Raw genomic sequence first — 23,906 nt, forward strand, 5'->3', positions numbered from 1 at the left:
GGCAGGTAGCCAGCCTTTGGCATTGGGACAGCTAAAAGATAATGTGGTAAAGGCTCATTCATCCAGTGAATATTTACTGTGCACTTACTGTACACTGATCCCTGCTGGAGGGCACACAAGATCTCAGCCAGTGGAACTGTAGTAATTATTATTATATTGACCAGCCATGACCTTGGGCAAGTGACTTCACCTCTCTGAGCCTGTAAAATGGATATAATAATGTCTACCTCACTGAATTGTGAGACTTCAATGAGTTGATTTGCACTGGAAGGCTGGACTTCGGAACAGCCAGGCAAGAACTTAGAGTCAGTGGAAGTGGGTACCAAACCCTGTTTCTGCCCATAACGGGCTCTGCGACCTTGGGAGGAGCATGTGACATTCCCCCTCTGCACTTTCCTCATAGGACTATTGAGGCGATCCCATGGGTTATCCAGGAAAGGCTTAGGGTGGGGCCCAGAGACCCCAGCTGTGGCAGCCATCAGTCGTGTTGTCCTTACCTCAGCTGTGACTGTCCCCATCACCATGTCGGCTGCAGGGCTTGGGCATTTGGGAGAACTCTACGCTTGCATGGGGATCTTTCCAGGCCTCAGCTTCCTCTTCTGTAGCCTGGGAATGCTGAGTGCCACACACAGGTTGCCCTGTAAAGCAGTTCCCTGGAGGGCCCAAGGGAAACAAAGCGGAGAGCACAGGGTGACTCAGGGCTGAGGGCAGAGGCATAGGGAGTCTGATGGGACGGGTGCTGGCGTGAGCTTCTCTGTACTGATTCTTCCAGAAAGACATCGTGGTGGCCTCCAACAAGGTATCATGCAGGGTCATCGCCCTCTCCTTCTCAGAGGACAGCAGCTATTTTGTTACCGTTGGGAACCGGCATGTGAGGTTCTGGTTCTTGGAAGCCGCCACTGAAACAAAGGTGAGCTTCTGCCCCTGCCGCTTCATCCACGTCTTGCAAGGACTCTTCCTGTCCCTGGCCAGCCCTCATTCTTAGACCACTGCCATCCAGCCCTCTGTCCAGAAGTCACTGTCCGTGACAGCAGCAGCTCCAGTCTCTGCCTGAGATCTGGGGAACAGTGACCTCAGAGGGCATCTGGCCTCTTGGGGGTTGAACTTCTGCTTCCAGGCTTGCTCCCCAGGTGCTGACTAGGAGCCCTGTCAGGGCTCACCATGCCCTTGGGCCAAACCCTGTTCTTGGACCTCTGCCTTCCTGTCCTCTGCCTAGATGTGTGCGTTCTGTTTTTTCTTTCCTTCTCCACTTGGAGGGGTTTCTTAGAGTCCTTCTCTTCAGCTGTGTCAGATTGGTCATGAGGAGCCTCTCAGGACCCTGCTGGGGGCTAGGCTGTGTGGACAGTATCTCACTATGTCCTGCTATGCCCCCAGGTGACAGGCACGGTGCCCCTTGTGGGGCGCTCAGGCATCCTGGGTGAGCTGCACAACAATATCTTCTGTGGCGTGGCCTGTGGCCGGGGCCAGATGGCAGGCAATACCTTCTGCGTGTCCTACTCAGGCCTGCTCTGCCAGTTCAACGAGAAGAGGGTGCTGGAGAAGTGGATCAACCTGAAGGTAGCAGCCTCCCTCTGCGTCCCTCTGCGCCCCGGGGAAATCCCTTTTCCTATGTCAGTGTTGTCTCTAGCAGTGCTCAGCAGTGTCCTTGCTGGCCGTCAACCACACAGGTTCTCGTGGCCTCTCCGAGCCTTGTGCTCCTCATCCGTAAAATGGGAATCACTGCTGCTTTCCCGCAGAGCTGCCAAGGCAGTCACACGAGGTAATGTGTGTAGGGCAGTTCGCACAGTGCCTGGGCCTGTGACGCGGGGTTGCAGCACTTTCCTCATCACTGATCCAGTGCACACTTTTATTCATTGAGCGCTCTTGGCTGGGGAGAGGGCTGCATTGTTTTTTTTTAACCTAAGGTACCCCCAGCTTAATCATTTAGTCAAAAAAGGCTACACAAAATACTTAAGATTTTAAACTAAAGGAGGCAGAACTTATTTTCTTCATTATTTGAGGTCTGAGGCCACGCTGTCTTCCTGTGTCGAGGGCCAGTTGTCCATTTGGCTGTCAGCAGGAGCATCAGGGTTCTCGCTTTTCCCAGCCTGCTCTTGTGACTCACCTCTAGAGGTGACCTTTAGGGTTAATGGCATGTGGACGAATTCTAAGATGATCTGTCTTTCCTGATTAGTTAAACATCATCTAAAGACTAAAAGTCTTCCCTGGAGGCCCCAGGCTGCTCGGTCTGTCCCCACGTCCCTGAGCCAGCCACCTGAAGCACCAGGTCCACTTGGGTCCCCTTTGCTCCTACAGGTCTCCCTGTCTTCCTGCCTCTGTGTCAGCCAGGACCTCATCTTCTGTGGCTGCACAGATGGGATAGTCCGCATCTTTCAGGCCCACAGCCTGCAGTACCTCGCCAACATGCCCAAGCCGCACTACCTGGGGATCGACGTGGCACAAGGCCTGGAGCCCAGGTACTGCTGCCAGAGGGAGGGAAGGGCCCAACCCCCTGAGTCCGTCTGTCTGGCATCTGTCTGTGCTGTCTGTCCATTCCTCAAACACCTATGATTCCCCTTGGCCCAGGCATTACCACAGTCAAAAAAGCAGAAAAGGCCCATCGTCCCAAGGCAAGTTCTAGAATGAAAAGCAAGGCTGGGTGGGGCAGAGACAGTCCATGGGCAAAGAAAGGAATAGACAGAATCATTTCAGATAGTGGCAAGTGTAGTACAGGAGAAAAACTCGGAGTAGACCTGCTCCATAGCCTGGTAGTTAAGGCAGCTGGATACCATATGACTGACTGTGTGGTTCTAATCCTGGGCCTGGCAGGTACACATGCATGTGTGCCCCAAATCCCAATGGGATGGAGAAATAGAGAAGAGATTGCAGCACAACCATGTCCCATGGTAGGGTGATTTCTTCCTCTCTCTTTCTCTTATCTCTCTGGTCAGTGTACTGTAGCAAATTTTAAAAAGGAAGAGAAAAGAAAAGAAAAAACCTCAGAGTAGGTATGAATGTAATAGAACATTTTCATCCATGCAACCAGCATTTATTAAGCAGCCATTAAGTGCCAGCTCTGGGCTAGAGGCAGGAGAAGGTTGAAACAAGGCAGCAAAATCTCTGCCCCCATAAAGCAGCAACTCGGAGAAGGGTGCCTGGAGGTGGAGCCAGCTGTGTGGAGAGCTGGGCCAACACAAGTATAAAGCCTTAGGAGACGACACACAGGGCATGGCATATTGTAGGGATGGGGGAGCTCCGTGGCTAGAGCCTTGTGTGCAGGGGGAGGAAGGTGGGAGACCATGTCTGAAGAGGCTAGTGGGAAGAGCTAGTAGTTTCGTCCAAGGTCAGTGAGCAGCCACTGGGTTTTAGGCATTGGCGGGCTGGCATGTTAGATGCCCTGACCCATGGCTGCCTTGTAGAGAGTGCATGGAGGTGCTAAGCCGTGGCTTATCTTCTCATTTATTGTCAGCCTGTTTTATGGAAGGGAAGGAGTTAATCTATAGCACTGGCTGCTTGGGGCTGCCTCTGTGCAAATTGCTATATACCAGCTTCTGAGTGCCTTTTCTAAGAGAGAGCCTAGAGCAGGTGATGGAGTATGGTGAAGCAGAAAGGGGGAGTGGGTGAGCACATTGCACACAGTGGTAAGTTGCAATAGCCGGACTGCCCAACTGTGCCACCTTCTGTTGCATGCTGCGTGACCTGAGGCAGGCCATCACACCTCCCAGGTTTCAGTTTCCCCATTCATAAAATACAGTACCTATCTCTTGTGACAATTGTATGAACTCAGTGTAGCTAATTTTGCCTGGCACATGGTAAGTGCTCAGTAAGCTCTAGGAAGGCCCCAGGCCAGAGGACATATTCCCAGCACCCTTACAAATGGTTTTGTTTATTTGTTTGTTTTTTAGGAGTTTTTCTTTGTTTTTGCTTTAGGGCATGTGCACTGCAAAGAGAGACAGACAGTGAGAGGGAAAGTGAGAAATCAGCCCCTGGGGGAGAATGGCCACGTCTGCTGCAATCCCTTCTCTATCTATCCTCCTTCTGGGATCTTTAGCATGCACACACACACACACACACACACACACACACACACACTCAAACGCCCAGAGTGAGTCTCAAGCCGGATCTGGTACTCGAACCACAGTTGGCCATGTGAGAATCCAGCGATGTAACTGCTATGCCATCTGCTGGCCCCAACACAAGGGCTTTTGATTATTTGTTGGGGAGGCCAAAAAGAGAGGCGATCTGAGGTTTTCCTGTTATCCTTCTATGCTGAGAGAGAGGGGACAGGAGCATGGGTTGAATGGAAAGAGGGGAGAGAAATATTAATAAAAACTGTGGCTCTCAGGGCCCAGGCAGAGGCTTCTAGTTTGCAACCTCTGTATTAGAAACTAAGTAAAGGAAGAGGAAGGAGGAAGGAGTGGAGTTGCAGTAGGATGATGGATGGCCCCAGTACTGTGAAGAATGGCATTACCAGGAAGAAGGCAGCTCCAGTGCCACCAGAGTGGCTGTCACTCCTCACAGCAACACTGATGGCAGTTGATAATCCATGTGGCCTTGTCAGCTTCCTCTTCTGCAGGAAAGCAGAAGCAGTCTACCCAGACACAGTGGCACTGACCTTCGACCCCGTCCACCAGTGGCTGTCCTGCGTGTATAAAGACCACAGCATCTACATCTGGGATGTCAAGGACATCAACAAAGTGGGCAAGGTGTGGTCGGAGCTCTTCCACAGCTCCTACGTCTGGAATGTGGAGGTGAGCACCTCTCTCCCTCTCTCTACCCCTGCTCATCCGCCATTTGGGGGCTTGGCTGGAGAAAGCCTCCACAGAGTTTGGGAACCTGTTGACTCCTACTATGTGTCAGGCCCTGTTCTAGGTGCTGGAGACACAGCTAAGAAGGAAACAGACAAAAGTCCTGCCCTCTTGGAGCTCACACTCTCATACATAGCATGCTAAGTAGCAAAACCTTTCTGATTAAAGCTGAAGCAGAAGAGGGGAAAAAGGATCTAGTCTAGAGAGAGTGGTCAGGGAAGGCCTCTTCTAAGGTGAGACATATGAGCAAAGACCCACAGGAAGGCAGGGAGTGAGCCATGTGACTATGGGGGAGAAGAGCGAGAGCCAAGGTCCTGTGGCAGGCACATGTGCCCCTCAGTTTACTGTGGGGATCATTTGTATATTTTACTGCTTTTTTTTTTCTTTTTCTTTTTTTAAATTGACATTTTTGTTTTCTGAGAATGAACTTGTGGATTTTCTTTTCATTCTCTAAAGCTGTCCTAAGTACTCCCTGCGTAAAAGACAACTGGCAGAGAGAGAATTCTGCCTTTTTTTTTTTTTAAAAAAAGATGTATTTAATTTTATTTATTATTATTATTGTTGTTATTTTAATTTGCTAAAGGGCATGGGAACTTACCAGAGCTAGAGAGAGAGAGAGAAGGAGAAAGCAAGCTGCCAGGTTTGGGACTTGAACTGCAGTCAGCCATGTGGGAGTCCAGTGCCCCAACCATCACACCACCTTCTGACCCGAATTCTACTTTTTTATTTATTTATTTTCTCTCTCTCTCCTTTTTTTTTTTTTTTATGGAAAAATTTACTACTGGGAATTTTTGTCCTAGAGAAATTGTTTTTTTGTTTTTTTTCTTTTCTTTTTTTTTTTTGGAGAGTTTTTTTTCTTTTTTGTTTTGCTACAGGGTGCATGCGCTCGCCAGACAGACAGAGAGAGACAGAGAGACAGAAAGCGAGAAATCACCCTCCGGGGGGATGGCCACACCGCAATCCCTTCTCCTCCATGCTCCTCTCGAGATCTTGGCACGCGCGCGACGCGAACCGTGGTCAACTACATGGGAGTCCAGCGACACAGCCATTATGCTAACTGCTGGTCCCGAGAAATTGTTTTTCAATGATTCAGTTCAAGATTGTGAGAAAGATCTTTGTCCTCTTGAATAGGCATTATTCAGCTCTTTGCTTAAGTCTGCTTTCATGGATAGCACTTGTTTTCATTTAACAAGAATGGTCTTTAATAACTTTAAATGTTTACATACGGAATACTGGGTCATTAGAAAGATCATAATGCATCTATGTCTTTCTATGTAAAAATGCATCATGACTTTCCCACCAACCCAATATATTTTACTTTTTTTTTTTTAATTAGAGGAACTAGCAGGTGGCATAGTAGTTAAGGGATTAGACTCGTACATGGCCAACTGTGGTTCGAGGCCAACCTTGGTTCAAGGCTGACCACAGTTTGAGTCCTGGACCCAGTGGATTGAAAATCATAGTGGCAGGTCCAGCAGATGGCATAGCAGTTACATCACTGGACTCCTACCTGGCCGAATGCAGTTCAAGTCCTGGACCCGGTAGCATAAAACTCACACCTGGACATGTGCATGTGTGCCCAAGATCCTGGGAGGAGAAGGGATTGCTGCATGGCCATCCCCCTGGGCGGGTGATTTCTCACTTTTCATCTCACCATCTCTCTCTCTCTCTCTCTCTCTCCAGTGAGCACATGCACCCTGAAGCAAAAACCTCTACCAAAAAAAAAAAATAAGGAAAATCACAGTGTTGTGCCCTCTACCAAAAAAAAAAATAAGGAAAATCACAGTGTTGTGGCCATCCCCCCCCTGGGGGGTGGGGGCAGATTTCTCACTTTCTCACTCTCTCTCTCTCTCTTAAGGGAATGCACATACCACATGGCAAAAACCTTTAAAAAAAATAATTAGGGCCAGTCCCTAGTGTAGTGGTTAAGGGAGCAGAATCTCACATGGTTGGCCACTACTAAAGTACTGACGTATTCAACCAGTCCCCAAAGCACACGAAAAAATGTTAAATTAACCTGGGTAAACAAGACTCTTATATAACATCCAAAGCATGAGATATTCTGCAGTAGTCTGAGAGTACTGCAAGGTTAGTCCGTAGTCTTCTAGTTTCATCATCAGAGTTTAAGAAGGTAGAGATTTTAACACTACAGAGTGCATTTGTGCGACAGGCTTCTTTTGTGTTAATTTGACTTTCCTAAATGACATAGTTAGTGAATTGGTCACTAATAGTTTTGGTCACCAGGCAAATCAAGTCTGTGAGGAAGGAGGCCAATATTCAAAATGCCTTATTATTTGAACCCATCAAATGATTTTTTTTTTGTTTTTTTTTTTTTTTTTTTTTTTGAGAGATTTTCACTGTAGGGCGCGTGCGCTCGCCAGACAGACAGAGAGAGACATAGAGACAGAAAGCGAGAAATCACCCCCCAGGGGGGACGGTCACGCCGCAATCCCTTCTCTTCCATTGTCCTCTCGGGATCTTGGGCACGCACGCACACGCGCCCTGCGTGAGTTTTAAGCCACCGGGTCCGGGACACGAACCGCGGTCGACTACGTGGGAGTCCAGCGACATAGCCATTACGCTAACTGCTGGTTCCCCAAATGATTTGTTTTTGACCCAAACTTGTTAACCTCATTAGGAGATGTCTAACTAAAGCAAGCACATCCAATAAGACCAAGACAGCACCTTTCTCTCTCTCTCTCTTTTTAAAATATATTTATTTCATTTATTTATTATTATGTTTTAATTTGACCTGAGAGAAAGAGAGGCAAAGTGAGAAAGCAAACCACCAGATCTGGGACTCAAACCGTCATCCACCATGTGGGAATCCAGCACCTTAACCACCATGCCACCTGCTGTCCCTAGTATCTCTTCTTCTAAGGTCTAGGTTTTGCTCAGAATTCCCAATACATGGAATAGCCCATACCAAGAATCATTGCTCCTACAACAAAGCCTTGGGCTGCCACACACGTGTAGATCAGGTGAACAGACATTTTAGTATTTCCCCTGCTCCTCAATGTGTATAATCCGTATGCAACATTGCTGCAAAGCCTACCATTCCAATGGGGATGAATTATGCCTATTTGGCTTTTCAGGTAAGTTTGGATCCCTGATCTTCATCATATGAAGAAAAAGAAGCACCATTGTTGGTTGTCATGGTGACTGAAGAATCTTCCCAGGATTTTCTGTTAGGTTTGATTACAGTGTAACTCCTCAGACTCCAATTGCTTCTCCCCAGTCACTGACTTTTGATAAGAGAACTTAACCCATTTACATTTAAAGTAATTACTCATTGGGCTGTCATGTGGTGTGGTGGTTGGTGCGCTGGACTCCCACGTAGCCAACAGCAGTTTGAGTCCCAGACCTGGCAGTTTGCTTTCTCGTTTTCCCTCTCTTTCTTTGGTCAAATTTTAAATCAATCAATCAATTAATTAATTAAATGAATAATTCTTTTTTTTTTGGAGAGGTTTTCGCGCTCGCCAGACAGACAGAGACAGACATGAGACAGAAAGCGAGAAATCACCCCCCAGGGGGGATGGTCACGCCACAATCCCTTCTCCTCCATTCTCCTCTCGGGATCTTGGGCACGCATGCACACGCGCCCGGCATGAGTTTAAGCCACCAGGTCCGGGACGCAAACCGCGGTCGACTACATGGGAGTCCAGCGACATAGCCATTGCACTAACTGCTGGTTCCCAATAATTCTTTTTTTAAAAAAAGTAAATTGCTCCTAAGGAAAAACTTACTTTTGCCATCCTGCTCCTTTTTTCTCTATATACTATACTTTTAATGCTCTTCAGTGAAAGATAACAATTGACATCTCTTTTTTTTTTTTTTTTTTAAGATTTTTGCCATAGAGCCGGTAGAGAGAGAAACTGAGAGGGACAGTAAGAAATCATTCCCCCAGGAGGGATGGCCACACTGCAGTCCCTTCTCCTCCATTCTTCTCTTGGGATTTTAAGGCATGCATGTGTATGCTCCTGGTATGATTTTCAAGCCTCCCAGTCTGATGTTCAAACCATGTTCAACCATTTGGGAGTCTAGCATCTTAACCACGGTGCCACCTGATGGCTCCTATAAGTGACAAATTTAGAACAGACTAGTTTGAAATAATACCAATTTCAATTCAATGGTATATAAACACTCTGTTCTTTTTCAGCCCTGTCTCTCCCTATTTATGTTACTGTTATCACAAATTATGCCTTTATACATTGTGTCCCCATTAACATTGACTTATTATCTTCTGAATTTGTCTTTTAAATCACGTAAGAAGTGAAAGAATAGTTATAAACAAAAAATGACATAATACTGAATTTTATATCACTTATTTATATTAATCTATGTAGTTTAAATTTACCAGTACTCATTCTTTCTTCATATGCCTTTGAGATGTTATCTATTGTCTTTTCACTTTATCCTGAAGGATTCCTTTTAGCAGCTCTTATAGAATGAGTCTATTAGTGATAAGTCTCTTAGCTTCTGTGTATCTGGGAATGTTTCGATTTATCCTTTTTCGAAGGATAGTTTTGCTCTGTACAGTAGTCTTGGATAATACATTTTCTTGTTGTGTTGTTGTTGTTGTTGTTTTTCATTCTGTTCTTTATGTCATCCTTTGTTTTCTGGTTCCATAGTTTCTGATGATAAATCAACTGTTAATATATTTATTTTTGGAGAGGTTTTTGCTATAGGGCGCATGCGCTCGCCAGACAGAGAGAGACAGAGAGACAGAAAGCGAGAAATCACCCCGCAGGGGAGATGGCCACACCGCAATCCCTTCTCCTCCATTCTCCTCTCGGGATCTTGGGCACGTACACACATGCGCCCTGCATGAGTTTAAGCCACTGTTTTTTTGTTTATTTTTTAATTGCCAAAGGGCATGTACACTTTCAGAGAGAGAAAGAAATAGAAAGAAAAAAAAGCACACCCCAGAGGGGTGTGTTCACAGCACAATCTTCTCTCCTCTGTCTTTTAGGATTCTGGGCCTGCATTCACACATGTCTGGCATGACTTTCAAGCTGCAGGACTGGGACTGAAATTGCACAGTTGGTCACATGGAGCCCAGCCCGTTTAACTACCAGGCTACAGGGCTGGCTGTGGCTCTGTTCATTTTTCATGATACTTTTTTTTGTTGTTGCTTAGACTAGGTAATTTCAGCTGACCTATCTTCAAGTTTACTGATTCTTTATTTGGTCTGTAAAATCTATTGTTGAACCCTAGTGAATTTTTCATTTTAGTTATAATTTTCAGCTCCAGTTTTTAAAAAAATTCCTTTTTATGTTTTTTTTAAAGAATTATTTAATTTAATTTAATTTATTTATTTACTTATTTTAATTTGACCAGAGAGGGACAGAGAGAGAGAGAGAGAAAGTGAGACAACAAGCTGCCAGGTCCAGGACTCAAACCATGGCCAGCCATGTGGGAGTCCAGTGCCCTTAATCACCACACTACCTGCCGCTCCCCCCTTTTATATTTTTTATTTCTTTATTGATATTCTCTGTTTGGTAAGACTTCCTTCTTGTTTCCTTTGGTTCTTTGTCGCCAGTTTCCTTTGTCTCTTCCAGTGTATTTAAGACAGTTGATTTAGAAGTCCAACCTGGGGGACAGCAGGTGTCATGGTGGTTAAGGGCACTGGACTTCCACATGGCCAGCTACAGTTCAAGTCCCAGATCTGGCGGCTTGCTGTCTCACTTTCTCTCTCTCTCTCTCTTTCTGTCCTTCTCTGGTCTAATTAAAAATAAATGAGTAAATAAAGTTAAATAAAATAATTCCTTTTTTCACTAGCCAATTTTTATTATCTTTTTCTTTCTTTCATTTCAAGTCCTCTTCAATGATATCCTTGGTCTGAGATTCCTTGCCATAGTCCTTAACTACTACACAACTGCAACCAACCACTTTACAGGGTTTCCCCTTTCTGTCAATTTTACAGAGGCCTACCCATTCTCCTACTTTCTTGTTGTCATCAGTCTTAATCAGATTGATTTGGTGTTTGGCACGAAGGGCCTCCACAAACTTGACATACTTAGGTTTATCACAGTTGGATGCAACCACACACAAGTGAGCTTGGTGCTTGTCTAAGTCCTTGGCGGCTTCCCGAATTCTACCTGCTAGGCCATCACGGATGCAGGTGGTCTTCTGCACCTCTTGTAAAGCAGTATTAACGTCCATTATACCTCCAGCAGCAATGCCTTCCTCAGCCATGGTGGTAGATTATGGGTGGAGCTGAATCTTGAATACACCTGAGCCTGCCTCTGTGGGACTCGGTGTTGGCAGGGAAAGTACAAATAAAATAATTCTAAAAAAAAAAAAAAAGAGAGAGAGGGGAGGCTGGCAGGTGCCAATGGTAGTTGGGTCTGCTGGACTCCCATATGACTGACCATGGTTTGAGTCCCAGACCTGGCGGCTTGCTTTTTCACTTTCCCTCTCGCTCTGGCTCTGTCCCTCTCTGGTCAAATTAAAATAAATAAAGCTAAATAAAATAATTCTTAAAAAGAAAGAAGTCCAATCTGGACTTTCTTGGGCACAGTTTCAGTTCATTTCTTTTTTCTGTGAGTGGGCCATACTTTTTTTTTGTTGCATGGCTACCTCATAATATTTTGTAGAATACTGTATTGGGACCAGCAGTTAGCGTAATGGCTATGTCGCTGGACTCTCACGTAGTCGACCGCGGTTCGAGTCCCGGACCCAGTGGCTTAAACTCACGCCGGGCGCGTGTGCATGCGTGCCCAAGATCCCAAGAGGAGAATGGAGGAGAAAGGATTGCGGCGTGGCCATCCCCCCTGGGGGGTGATTTCTCGCTTTCTGTCTCTCTGTCTCTCTCTGTCTGTCTGGTGAGCGCACACGCCCTATAGCAAAAACCTCTAAAAAAAAAAAAGAAAAAAGAAATCGGTTCTTCTTTCCCAGGGTTTGTTTTTTGCTAATAGTTATGGGTTGTGGTTTTTGTTGTTTAGTGACCTTCCCGAACTATTTTTTGTAAAGACTCTATGTTTTCTTGTATGTTGCTGCCAAAGCCTCTGTCCTGTCATCTTAGTGCCAGATAGTGATGTGACTGAAACTTTCTCAAATGCCCAAGTTCAGCGGCCTTTCTTTTTACTTGACTTTTTTTTCTTTTTAATCAGGCACTCCTCTGGTGGGACTCACTAGATCTTTTGAAAAAGTTGACTCTGACAGTTCGGGCCAGTTTAATAGTTGCTTGAATGGAAAGTCAGCTTTCTGGAGTTTCTGTTCTGCCGTTATCAGTGATGGCAGTGATTTTCAGATGTATCACTTGACTTTCATCTATTTATTAATTTAATTTTTTTAGTTTTGCTAGGGCATGTGGACTTGCCAGAGCAAGATAGAGAAAGGGAAAATAAGAAGTCAGCCCTGGGATGGCCACACCTCAATCCCTTCTCCTCCAGTCTCCTGTTGGGGTTTTGAACACACATACATGTCTGGCATGATTTTTAAGCCACTTAGGCTGGAACTTAAACTATGGAGTCAGGATCTAGCACCTTATCCTCCACACCACCCATTGACCTAACCCTCATTCATTCTTTTTGTCTTTAGAGGTTTCTGCATTAGGACACATGAACTGGGGTGGGAGAGAGACACACAATGAGAGAGAAAGTAAGAAATCACTCCCTACAGAGGGGATGGCCACTGTGCGATCCCTTTTCCTCCTGGGGTCTTGGATACTCACGCACATGTGCCTGGCATGAGTTTCAAGCCAGTGGGTCCGGGATTAGTACCACTGCTGGCCCTGTGGGAGCCCTGCGATGTCATCACTGTGCCATCTGCTGGCCCCAGTCCTCCCTTATGTCAGTGTCTTACTAGTCATCTTTGTTGTCTGCAGCTCATTCTGTAGATTTGTTAGGAAACGTTCATAGAGTATTTCCTGGTTTGAGTTTTTGTATACTTATAACAGTTTGTCTGTGTCCTTTATACTTGAAAGTCACTTTTGCTGGATATAAAATGCTAGGCTTGGGACCAGCAAGTAGTGTGGAGGTTAAGGCAGCTGAATCCCACATGGCCAAGTAGTAGGTTTGAGTCCTGGACTCAACAGCTTTAAAATCACACTGGGTGCGTGTGCATGCATGCCCCAGATCCTGAGAGGAGAATGGAGGAGAAAGGATTGTGGCATGGCCATCCTTCCTAGGGGGTTATTTCTCACTTTCCCTCTCTGTCTCTGTCTCACTCTGGCAAGCGCACCTACCCTATGGCAAAAACCTGGGGGTAAAATAAACAAAAGACAAACCTTTTTTTCCCCTAAATTTTGCTAAAGGATACATGCACTCACCAGAGAGAGACAGAGAGAGAGGTAACGTCCTCCAATGGGGAATAATTGTGCCATGATCTCTCCATTCTGTTGTGCTTTGGGATGCATTCACACACATGCCCAGAGTGTGTATCAGGCTACTGAGGCCAGGGCTTGAACTGCACTGTTGACCATGTAGGATTCCCACCATACAGTAGGATGATGGGCCCTAATCAATATTCTTAAATTAGAGCCTTCAGTATTTTTTTCTGTTCCCTTGATTTGGTTTCTTCAGGGATTTCTTATTGTTTGTTTGCTTGTTTGTTTATTTTTAGAGAGATTTTTGCTATAGGCATGTGTGCTTGCTAGACAGAGGGGGACCAGCAGTTAGCATAATGGCTATGTCGCTGGACTCCTATGTAGTCGACCGCAATTTGAATCCTGCACCCAGTGACTTAAAACTCACACTGGGCGCATGTGTGTGCGTGCCCAGGATCCCTAGAGGAGAATGGAGGAGAAGGGATTGTGGCGTGGCCATTCCCCCCGGGGGTGATTTCTCGCTTTCAGTCTCTCTGTCTGTCTGGCGAGCATATGTGCCCTATAGCAAAAACCTCTAAAAAAAAAAGAAAGAAAGAAAGAAAGAAAAAAACACCATGCCAGGCGTGTGTGCATGTGTGCCCAAGATCCTGAAAGGAGAATGGAGGAGAAGGGATTGCAGCATGGCTATCCCCCATGGTGGGTAATTTCTCGCTTTCTGTCTCCCTGTCTCTCTCTGTCTTTCTGGCAAGCACATGCACCCTGTAGCAAAAACCTCTCCGGAAAAAAAAAAAAATGAGAGAGAGAGACAGGGGACAGAAAGCAGGAACTAACCCCCTCCCCCCAGCCCCCAGGTGAAATGGCCATGCCGCAATCCCTTCTCCATTTTCCTCTCAGAATGTTGAGCACACATGCACATGCACCTGGCATAAGTTTTAATTCACTGGGTCTGGGACTCAAACTGCGATCGAGTACATGGGTGTCCAGCAACGTAACCATTACACCATCTGCTGATCCCTGTTTATTTTTAACATTTAGAAGGTAAACTGTGCCTGTTTACCTTGAATTTACTTTTTTGCACCAAAATGCAACAGTATATCACATTGAGGTATCATTGAGATGGTTGTAATGAATCTCCTTTTGCTTTTTTCCTCTGGGAGCTGTAGGTGTATCCTGAGTTTGAAGATCAGACAGCTTGTTTGCCATCAGGATCTTTTCTGACTTGTTCCTCAGACAACACCATCCGCTTCTGGAACATGGATAACAGCCCTGACTCTCACCGGAAGAAAAACATCTTCAGCAATGTGAGTGGCTTCACCGTGATCCACCTTTGAGGAGTAACAGAGACCTACTTTAAGCTAGGCATCGGGGGCAGAAGGGAGTCTATGGAATCTAGGTGTTAGACTTTACTAGGGCAGCTACCAAAGACCAAGGTAGGCCACTTGGCGCTCCTTCCTTTTGTTTCTCTCTCTCTTTCTGAGGTGGCATGGCCTGTCCTCTCTGGTTCTCTCTGCCAATGAGCTCCTGCTCTCCAGGTGTGTGTGTGGGACATGGCCACTCCAAGCAGCCCAGCACACTCAACAGAGACGCAACTGCTCCCCAAGTCTTGAGTTGGAACTCCTTGGGAGAGCATATGTCTAGCCCTAAGCCAGATAGGGGCTTCCTCTGTCTAACCAGCTGCCATGCAGTGAGGCCTTGGGTCAGGTGCTGGCAGGGTTCTAAAGGGGAACTATCCTGGTAGTCTGGGGAGAAAATAGTTTGCTGAGGAACATTGGGTTAGTATTGCTAGGTCAGTGAGGGAGCTTCCCTGGGGAGCGAAGGCCCAAATCGTGCATTTATTCTGCAGATACTTATGGAGGTCTATGTGAGGGGTTTCACATAAGCTGGGGACACAGCAGTAACTAAGACAGACCCCTTTGCCACTAGACCTCCAGTCTAGTCAGACGACAGTGAGCCAATAATTGTACAAGTTCTGTATCATCACAAGTGCAGTAGGCACCGTGAAAGAAGACTGCAGGATGTGATTAGAACATGAAACAGTGTTGTTTGAGCTCTTCCCCAGGATCAGCTGCCTGTGAAGATGCACTGAGCTGAGCCGTGGAGGGTTGGGAAGAGTAAAGAAGGTTAGGGGAGGGCAGGACCAGCAGTTAGCATAATGGCTATGTTGCTAGACTCCCACATAGTCAACCACAGTTTGAGTCCCAGACCCGGTGGCTTAAACTCATGCCGGGCGCGTGTGCGTGCGTGCCCAAGATCCCGAGAGGAGAATGGAGGAGAAGGGATTGTAGCATGGCCATCCCCCCTGGGGGGTGATTTCTCGCTTTCTGTCTCTCCGTCTCTGTCTGTCTGGCGAGCACACGTGCCCTATAGCAAAAACCTCTCCAAAGGAAAAAAAAAAAGAAGGTTAGGGGAGGGACCAGCAGTCAGCGTAATGGCTATGTCACTGGACTCCCATGTAGTCGACCACAGTTCAAGTCCCGGACCCGGTGGCTTAAAACTCACGCTGGGCACATGTGCGTGCGTGCCCAAGATCCCGAGAGGAGAATGGAGGAGAAGGGATTGTAGCATGGCCATCCCCCCTGGGGGGTGATTTCTCACTTTCTGTCTGTCTCTCTCTGTCTGGCGAGCGCACGCGCCCTATAGCGAAAACCTCTCCAGACAAAAAAAAAAAAAGGTTAGGGAGAGTGTTTCACACCGAGGGAGGAGCCTGTGCAAAGGCTCTGAGTTGAGAAAGAGCTTGGAGGGTTGGAAAACTTGGCAGGGTGGCTGGAACAAAAAAGGCTCTTAATGCAGGGTGTGTCTAGCAGGTGCTCCTTTCCTGCTCCTCACCACCGCCCTCCCCGCACCGCTGCCATTTCCCTCCTGCACCTTAGTGTGCATATTGCATTTGGCTGCACATGGTAGGGAAACTTAAAGTAAGTGGTGTTCTGACTCATAAAAGTAGTCTGGAGGTAATCAGTCTGGGGTGTTTGGGCAGCTACGAAAAGCCCATAGAGACCCAGGCACCTTCCAGCTCTCTACTCTGTAGTTGGCAGGAGTGGCCATTGTCCTCCTGAGCCACTGTTGGGTACCAGCCATCATACCCAAGTTCCAGGCAGCGTGATGGAGGAAAGACAGTGGAAGAGCACTCGCTCTCTTTACATCTCCTCATGCAGAGTCTATTCACATGGCCTCATCTAGCTGCAGGGGAGCCTCTGAAACACAGTTATTATTCTGAGTGGTGAAGCGTCCAGCTCACAATCAGAGTTCTGTTACTAATGAAGAAAGAGAGACTGGCTATGGGGAGGCAGAGAGTCCTAGAGGCCCTTCTGAGCTCCTTGCAGCACTGACCTGAACTCTGCCCTCTCCTTCCTGCAGACCCTGCTGAAGGTGGTGTATGTGGAGAATGACATCCAGCACCTACAGGACATGTCACACTTCCCAGACCGGGGAAGTGACAACGTGACACCTGTGGACGTGAAAGCCGGGGTGCGAGTCATGCAGGTCAGTCCTGATGGCCAGCACTTGGCTTCAGGAGACCGAAGTGGAAATCTGAGGCAAGTGAGCCCTGGTGGGGCTGGTGCATCTCCCAGCTCTGGCTTGGGTTCTGAGGGCGATGGGGAGGAGCCCTGGCCTTGGCAGCCCCAGTGGCCCACTGGGAATGAAGGACTTGAGTAGCAGTTCACCCCTGGGAACTTAAGCTGGGGAGGGGCTTCCTGTTTCATATATTGCCTGTCGAGTAGACACATGGCTCCGGGGCAGAGCGACACTTTCACCAGCCATGTGGCAACAGCGTGGAATTGTCAGTGAAGGTACCAGCTGGAGGGGGTCCCAGTGGCACTGGGAGAGCAGCCAGGGAGGTGTGGGACATTTGAAGGCTCAGGCTGTTTACCCACCTGCCGAGGTTCCTCAAGGTGTTACCAGCCTGCTAAGTGCTGGTAGAACATAAACCCTGTCATAGGAACCTGGTGTGAGATAACAGGTGACAGCTTGGACCACCTGGGGGTTGGAGCTGTTGAGGGATAAAAGAGACAGGGAACTAGATAGCGTGGGCCCCATAAATAGGCAGCCACCACACAGCAGAGCAGGCTCCCAGTTGTCATATATTCTCGTTGTCCAAGAAGAGCAAAAAGTGCAGGGTTTATCCTGTGAAATTCTGGTTTTTAAATATTGGCAACCATTGTGATCTCAGTCACTACATGAGCCAAACTGACTGTGTCAGTGGGCTGCTCACAGTGAGGCTCTGCCGTAACGAGACCTGACGTAGGTATCACACTCTCCCCCGTCCAGACGCCCACCTGAGCACCGTACGTATCCCTGTGTGTATGTATTGCACTGTGTATCCTCACACTGGCCCTCTGATGCCAGTGCTTTTCTTAGCTCCGTTCTTCAAATGGTTTACTTGAGACAAGAGAGGCGAAGCGTCTAGGCTAAGGACACACAGGTAAAGATAGAGGAGTGGAAATGGCATGTTGATTGATTCCATATAGAAAGAATAAAGAATTTGAGATTCTTTAAGAATGAGAGGTTGTGGGGGAATGAGAATGAGGGATTCGGGCTGGCTTTGTAGCCTAGTGGTTAAGGGAGCCTGATCCCACATGACCAGTCCAGTGACTTGAAAATCACTCTGAGCTCTTGCATATGCACACCCCAAATCTCAACAGAGTGGAAAGGGGGATTGCCAAGGACACTATGCCTCATTAGGGATATTATCTCTCTCTCTCTCTCTCTCCTGTGAGTGTATGCACCATTTAAAAAAAATTTTTTTTTTAGAGGTTTTTGCTATAGGGCGTGTGCACTCGCCAGACAGACAGAGAGAGACAGAGAGATAGAAAGCGAGAAATCACCCCCCAAGGGGGATGGCCATGCTGCAATCCCTTCTCCTCCATTCTCCTCTCGGGATCTTGGGCACGCACGCACACGTGCCCGGCATGAGTTTAAGCCACCGGGTCCTGGACTCGAACTGTGGTTGACTACGTGGGAGTCCAGCAACATAGCCATTAGGCTAACTGCTGACCCCCTATCACCATTTTTTAAAAGAATTATTTATTTGATTTTATTTGTCATTATTATTTTATAATTTGACCAGAGAGAGAGAGAGAGTAAGAAAGCAAGCTGCCAGGTCCAGGACTTGAACCATGTGGGAATCCAGTGCCTTAATCACCATGCCACCTGCCAACCCCATCACATTCTAGCAGTTAAAAGAAGAAAGAATGAGAGATTGGAAGTAGAGGTCTTCATCCATAGGTGCTATCATTGACTATGACCTCTGACCCCTGACCCATGCTCAAGGAGTGCCTTTGATACAGCCTGCACAAATGCCTGGCCCCCAGGACTGTCCTAGATCCCAGGGAGTATATTCTGGCCCTTGAACCATAAGAGGCTGGTGCCTATTGAAGTGCCGGCTCAACACTGCTCCCTTTACAATGCCAGGTTTCCGGAAGAGAAGATGTGGTTGGGCATCTCTAGACTAACGGGCCATGATAGGGGGTTCCCATACTGCCTACCTAGCTGTTCTGGCCTTTTCTGGCAGTGGACGAGCACCTGGGGCTGGGGTGTTGGGGGCTCTGGGCAGGGTACAGCAGGCTGTGTGTCTCCTAGGATCCACGAGCTGCACTTCATGGACGAGCTGGTCAAGGTAGAAGCCCACGATGCTGAGGTGCTATGCCTAGAGTACTCCAAGCCTGAGACAGGTGAGCTCATGGCAAAGGGGAGCAGGGGCAGCCCCCTGGCAGAGCCTCAGAAAGGGGTAGTCAGTGTCTAGTGGGACTGTAGATGACAGCTGGGAGTTCTGTGTATAGTGAGGGCCTCAGTTGCGGGCCCGGGGGACCAAGGTGGCTGCGGCTTTAGAAAGCAAGATAGCTGCTGACAGAACTCAGCTTGGCTTGCTCACAGGTCCTGGCACCTCATAGCGCCTAAGCCAAAGAGGTGTATCTCTAAATTAGCCAAGGTGTAAATGAGCTCATCTCCTACTGGAGAAGGTTGACGATCTCAGGCACGGCAGTCAGTTGTCCCAGAATGACACTCAGTCAGTGATGGACCGTATATGTACTGGCGGTCCCCTGAGATCACACCTATACCTGGCTATAATAGGCCGAACACGTAGGTTTGTATAAGGGCACTCTGTGGTGTTCACACAACTGTGGAGTCGCCTCACAACACGTTTCCCAGGTTGTGTCCCTGCTGTTAAGTGACACATGACTAGAGTTTTAAAAGTTTGAAGCCTACAGAAAATGGCAAGGGTATTATAATGGCAAGAGTACCTGCATCACAGCACTGCTGTGTTCTAGTCTAGGTTCACAGTTTAGGTGCCAGGCTCTTTCGTTCCCTTTATTCTGAAACATTTCCATGGACTTAATTTTTTTTTTTTAAGGTTTTTCCATAGGGTGCATGTGCATGCCAGAGAGAGACAGAGATTGGGAAAGGGAGAAATCACCCTCTGGGAGAATGGCCATGTCACAGTTTCTTTTCCTCCAGTCTCCTCTTGAGATTTTAGACACACATACCTGGTATGATTTTCAAGCTGCTGGGTCCGGGACCCGAACCATGGTTGGCCATGTGGGAGTCCATCACCTTCCCCTAGACCACCTGCTGCCTGCCATGGACTTTATCTGTCTTTTGACTTTGACTTTCTGCAGAGAATAGGCCAATTGCTTTGCAGAATTTCCCTCAATTTGGGTTTATCTGTTTTCCTCATGACTTGATTCAGATGATAGAATTTTGGTAGGAATATTTTAAAGATGGAGTTAAATTATTATTTTTCTTTTCTTTTAAAGAATTATTTTATTTAACTTTATTTTTATTTATTTTATTTTTTAATTCGACTAGAGAGGGACAGAGTGAAAGAGAGAGGGGAAGTGAGAAAGCAAGCTGCCAGGTCCGGGACTTGAATTGCAGTTGGCCATGTGGGAGTCTAGTGCTCTTAACCACCACACTTGCCGGGCCCTAAATGATTACTTTTTTCATGCTATTTTTTAACTTCCATCCCCTGTACCTCTACTCCTCCGAATTTTCTTTAAATTCCTCTTTGCTCAGTACACCTTTCCTGAGCTCCTGTCTTCTTGGGTTGTGTTGTTAGACCTCAGTCAGACCAGGGGACCAGAGTAGGCCCAGTTGCAGAAAGAAGTGTGGTAGCAGGCAGTCATGGGGCCTGGACAAGACATGGTAGCCAGAACTCAGGGAGGGAGTCGTGGTTTTAGATGAGGCCAGACGGTTGAGAGGACTTCAGGGGAATGCCAGAGACTTGAGCTCAGCCGGAACCAGCACTGGGCTGTGCTACAGGAACCAGCACTGGGCTGTGCTAGAATGCCTGCTGTGGGTGTGCAGGATGGTCTGTGTTCAACTGGTCCCGCCTGAGCTGCTGGTGAGGGGTATGAGATGCCAGAGTTCAGGGGCTGCAGGGAAAGACCACACAGAGCTGACGGAGTTACTTTTTGTTGGTTTGAGGCAAGTTGGCTACAGTTCTGGAACTACAGACCCCTCTATTTTCCTCATGACTTGATTCAGATGATAGAATTTTTCCAGGGACAGCAGGTAGCGTGGTGGTTAAGGGCGCTGAACTCCCACATGACTGACCATGGTTCAAGTCCCAGACCTGATGGCTTGCCTCCTCACTTTCTCTCTCTCTCTTGCTTTGTCCCTCTCTCATCAAATTAAAATAAATAAATGAATAAATAAAGTTAAATAAAATAATTCTTAAAAAAAAAAAAAAAAGAATTTTTCCAAGGACTGTACAACTGGGTTATGTTACTTTTCTAAGAGGCCGAGGCATCGAGCAGCCTTAGGAACCCAGACCCGTCCTTTCTACTCACAGGACTGACCTTGCTGGCTTCAGCCAGTCGAGACCGGCTCATCCACGTGCTGAATGTAGAGAAGAACTACAATCTGGAGCAGACGCTGGACGACCACTCTTCCTCCATCACGGCCATTAAGTTTGCTGGTGAGTCCCTGCCCCCCCCACTTCCTCCATGTTGTCGGATCGGATAGGCCCCTTTGCTTGCCAGTACCAACACACTTTCCCTCTAGCTTAAATAGAAGAAGAAGGATTTAGACACAAGATCCAAAGGTTGAACTTTTAAAAAAATAATAATAATTATTATTATTATTATTATTATTTTTTTTTAAATTTGACTAAGAGACAGAGAAAGTCACCAGGTCCAGTACTCAAACTGCAGTTGGCCATGTGGGAGTCCAGTGCCCCAACCACCATGCTACCTGCCGGCCTCCAATTGAACTTTTTTTTAATGATCAGGTCTCTCTCTCCTTCTCTCTCTTTCTCTGTCTCTCCTCCTCTCTCTGTCCCTCTCTGGTCAAATTAAAATAAATAAAATTTAAGTAAAAATCATTCTTAAAAAAAATAAAGAGCCTGCTGTACTCAACCAGGGATCAAAGGGAGCCCTTCAAGGCTGGGGAGATGCCAATGGCGAGCCCTGGTCTTAAAGGATCACAAGGGGAGGGGAGGCAGGCCCAGTGGGTGTTTAACTGGTCAAAACCCCAAACCACGTTCAAACCATGCTAAGGAAGAATCTCTTCAGGAAAGGAATATGTCCGTTGACTGTAAGTTCCTGTCTCTGAAAAGTGTGTTAAATATCATCTCATGAATGACATCCCTTGGCCTTTCCTACTTCCTGCCCTACCTGTCTCTAGCTGACCAGAGACGAGGTAACAATATTCAATATGGTTTGATGAAGATCTAGCAAAAGCTGGTCAGCCAAAACTTCTCAGACGTCTTTTTTAAAAAATTATTATTTATTTAACTTTATTTATTTATTCATTTAATTTTAATTTGACCAGAGAGAGGCACAGAGAGAGAGAGAGAAGGAAAGGGAGGAAGGAAGCCGTCAGGTCTGGGACTCGAACCACGGTCGGCCATGTGGGAGTGGCCAGCACCTTAACCACCACACCACCTGCTGGTCCCCTCTCAGACGTCTTTAAAAACTGTTCAAATTGGGTAATGTGGAGGTTAAGACAGCTGGATCCCACATGGCTGACCTTGTGGTTTGAGTCCCAGGCCCCACAGCTTGAAAATCACACCAGGAGCATGTGTGTGCATGCCCCAAATCCCAAGAGGCATAGTGGTGCTGGATGTCACATGGCCAACCACAGTTCGAGTCCCAGACCTTATGGCTTGAAAAATCATGCTGGGTGTATGTGCGTGTGTGCCTAAAATCCAGAGAAGACACTGGAGGAGAAGGGGTTGTGACATGCCCACCCTCCCTGGGAGATGAGTTCCCATTTCCCCTCTCTCTGTTTTTCTCTGCCTCTCTCTCTCTCTCTGGTGAGCGCACATGCCCTACGACAAAAACCTTTAAAAAGAAAAAAAAAAAAGAAGAAGAAGAAAAGAAGAAGAAAGCCCAAGAGGAGAATGGAGAAAAAGGAATTTTGGCAGGGCACAATCACATGGGGGTGATTTTTCACTTTCCCTGTCTCTGTGCCTCCAGCGAGTGTACACATCCTATGGCAAAAATCTAAACAAACGACAACAAAAAAAAACTGTTGAAATTTTCCCATTTTACAAGATATATTTAAATAAATCAGTAAATCTAACAGTCTACTGACAGCAACCTTCCCCTTAATGAATGGTCAAGATCCAGGAGAGGTGATGACTACCAAGGAGATCGCCCAGGAGGCCAAGCTCAAGGCTGCCTTCTGAAGGGCACTTACCTTCACGAGAGCCCCGGCCTGTCCGAGAATGCAGACCTAAACTGGCTCCTGGGCACCCTCCTCTGGCCGGCCGACCCACCATGGCTATGTTCAAAAATCAGTCACGACTACGATAACTGAAGACCCTCTGCTCCAAACCTCTCCTTCCAAACCAAACACCTAGACAGATACGTATTGGTCCTTTGCTGTGTGCCTCGCAGCCTTATGTACTGATGACATAACGAACAGAGATGGGTCTCTGAGAAAATGAGAAGAAGGAGGACTCAGATGTAAAATGCCTTGTCCAAAGTTATATAGCTCGTTGAAAAGAGAGATGAGACTACAATCAGGTTTCCTGACCCAAAATCCTATGGTATTTTAAAAATAACATAATGCATTTTTACTAATTATTTTTTACAAAAACCACCCTGCCTATTGAGCACAAATAGAAATTACGATGCTCTAAATTTTTAAAAAGTCTAAAAGCATAATACAGAGAAATAATTGCAAGTTAGCATACACAAACAGGCTGACTTGTACAATAAAAACCTTAAGGCTACGGCAATAATGGAGTCATACTACTTCAGAAAATACGATGAAATAACAAGTGTTAAAACTGTTACAAACATCAGGATCAGCAGTTGGTGTAGTGGCTGTCGCTGGACTCCCATGTAGTGGGCTGTGATTTGGTTCAAGTCCTGGCCCTGGTGGCTTAAACTCACGCTGGGCACGTGTGCATGTGTGCGTGCATGCCCAAGATCCCGGGAGAATGGAGGAGAAGGGATTGTGGCATGGCCATCCCCTCAGGGGGTGATTTCTCGCTTTCTGTCTCTCTGTCTCTCTTTCTGGCGAGCGCACACACCCTATAGCAACAAAACCTCTCAAGGAAAAAAATTGTTACAAACATCACTTTATCAATGAATAGTAATTAGCAAAGTAATGGCACACTGAATCTTCAAAAAATTATTATAAGGGGGAACCAGCAGTTAGCGTAATGGCTATGTCGCTGGATTCCCACGTAGTCGACCGCGGTTCGCGTCCCGGACCTGGTGGCTTAAAACTCACGCCGGGCGCGTGTGCGTGCGTGCCCAAGATCCCGAGAGGAGAATGGAGGAGAAGGGATTGCGGCGTGACCATCCCCCCTGGGGGGTGATTTCTCGCTTTCTGTCTCTATGTCTCTCTCTGTCTGTCTGGCGAGCGCACGCGCCCTATAGCGAAAATCTCTCCAA

At 47.0% G+C, this 23,906-nt stretch overlaps 1 protein-coding gene and 1 pseudogene across 1 annotated transcript in view; one reads left to right on the forward strand and one right to left on the reverse strand.

The window, feature by feature from the left end:
* Nucleotides 1-23,906, forward strand: part of WDR62 (WD repeat domain 62) — a 63,951-nt gene that overhangs the window by 16,085 nt on the left and 23,960 nt on the right. Inside the window, exons 7-14 of the mRNA XM_006171685.3 lie at nt 773-910; nt 1,375-1,557; nt 2,296-2,456; nt 4,541-4,730; nt 14,223-14,360; nt 16,414-16,592; nt 18,637-18,728; nt 20,849-20,974. Coding sequence (XP_006171747.1) covers nt 773-910; nt 1,375-1,557; nt 2,296-2,456; nt 4,541-4,730; nt 14,223-14,360; nt 16,414-16,592; nt 18,637-18,728; nt 20,849-20,974 — 1,207 coding nt within the window. The remainder of the gene's footprint in view (nt 1-772; nt 911-1,374; nt 1,558-2,295; nt 2,457-4,540; nt 4,731-14,222; nt 14,361-16,413; nt 16,593-18,636; nt 18,729-20,848; nt 20,975-23,906) is intronic.
* Nucleotides 7,664-7,944, reverse strand: LOC102499804 (HIG1 domain family member 1A, mitochondrial pseudogene; annotated as a pseudogene).

The sequence above is a fragment of the Tupaia chinensis genome, unplaced genomic scaffold, assembly GCF_000334495.1.
Source record: "Tupaia chinensis unplaced genomic scaffold, TupChi_1.0 Scaffold149922_1, whole genome shotgun sequence".
In the NCBI taxonomy this organism is placed as follows: Eukaryota; Metazoa; Chordata; class Mammalia; order Scandentia; family Tupaiidae; genus Tupaia; species Tupaia belangeri.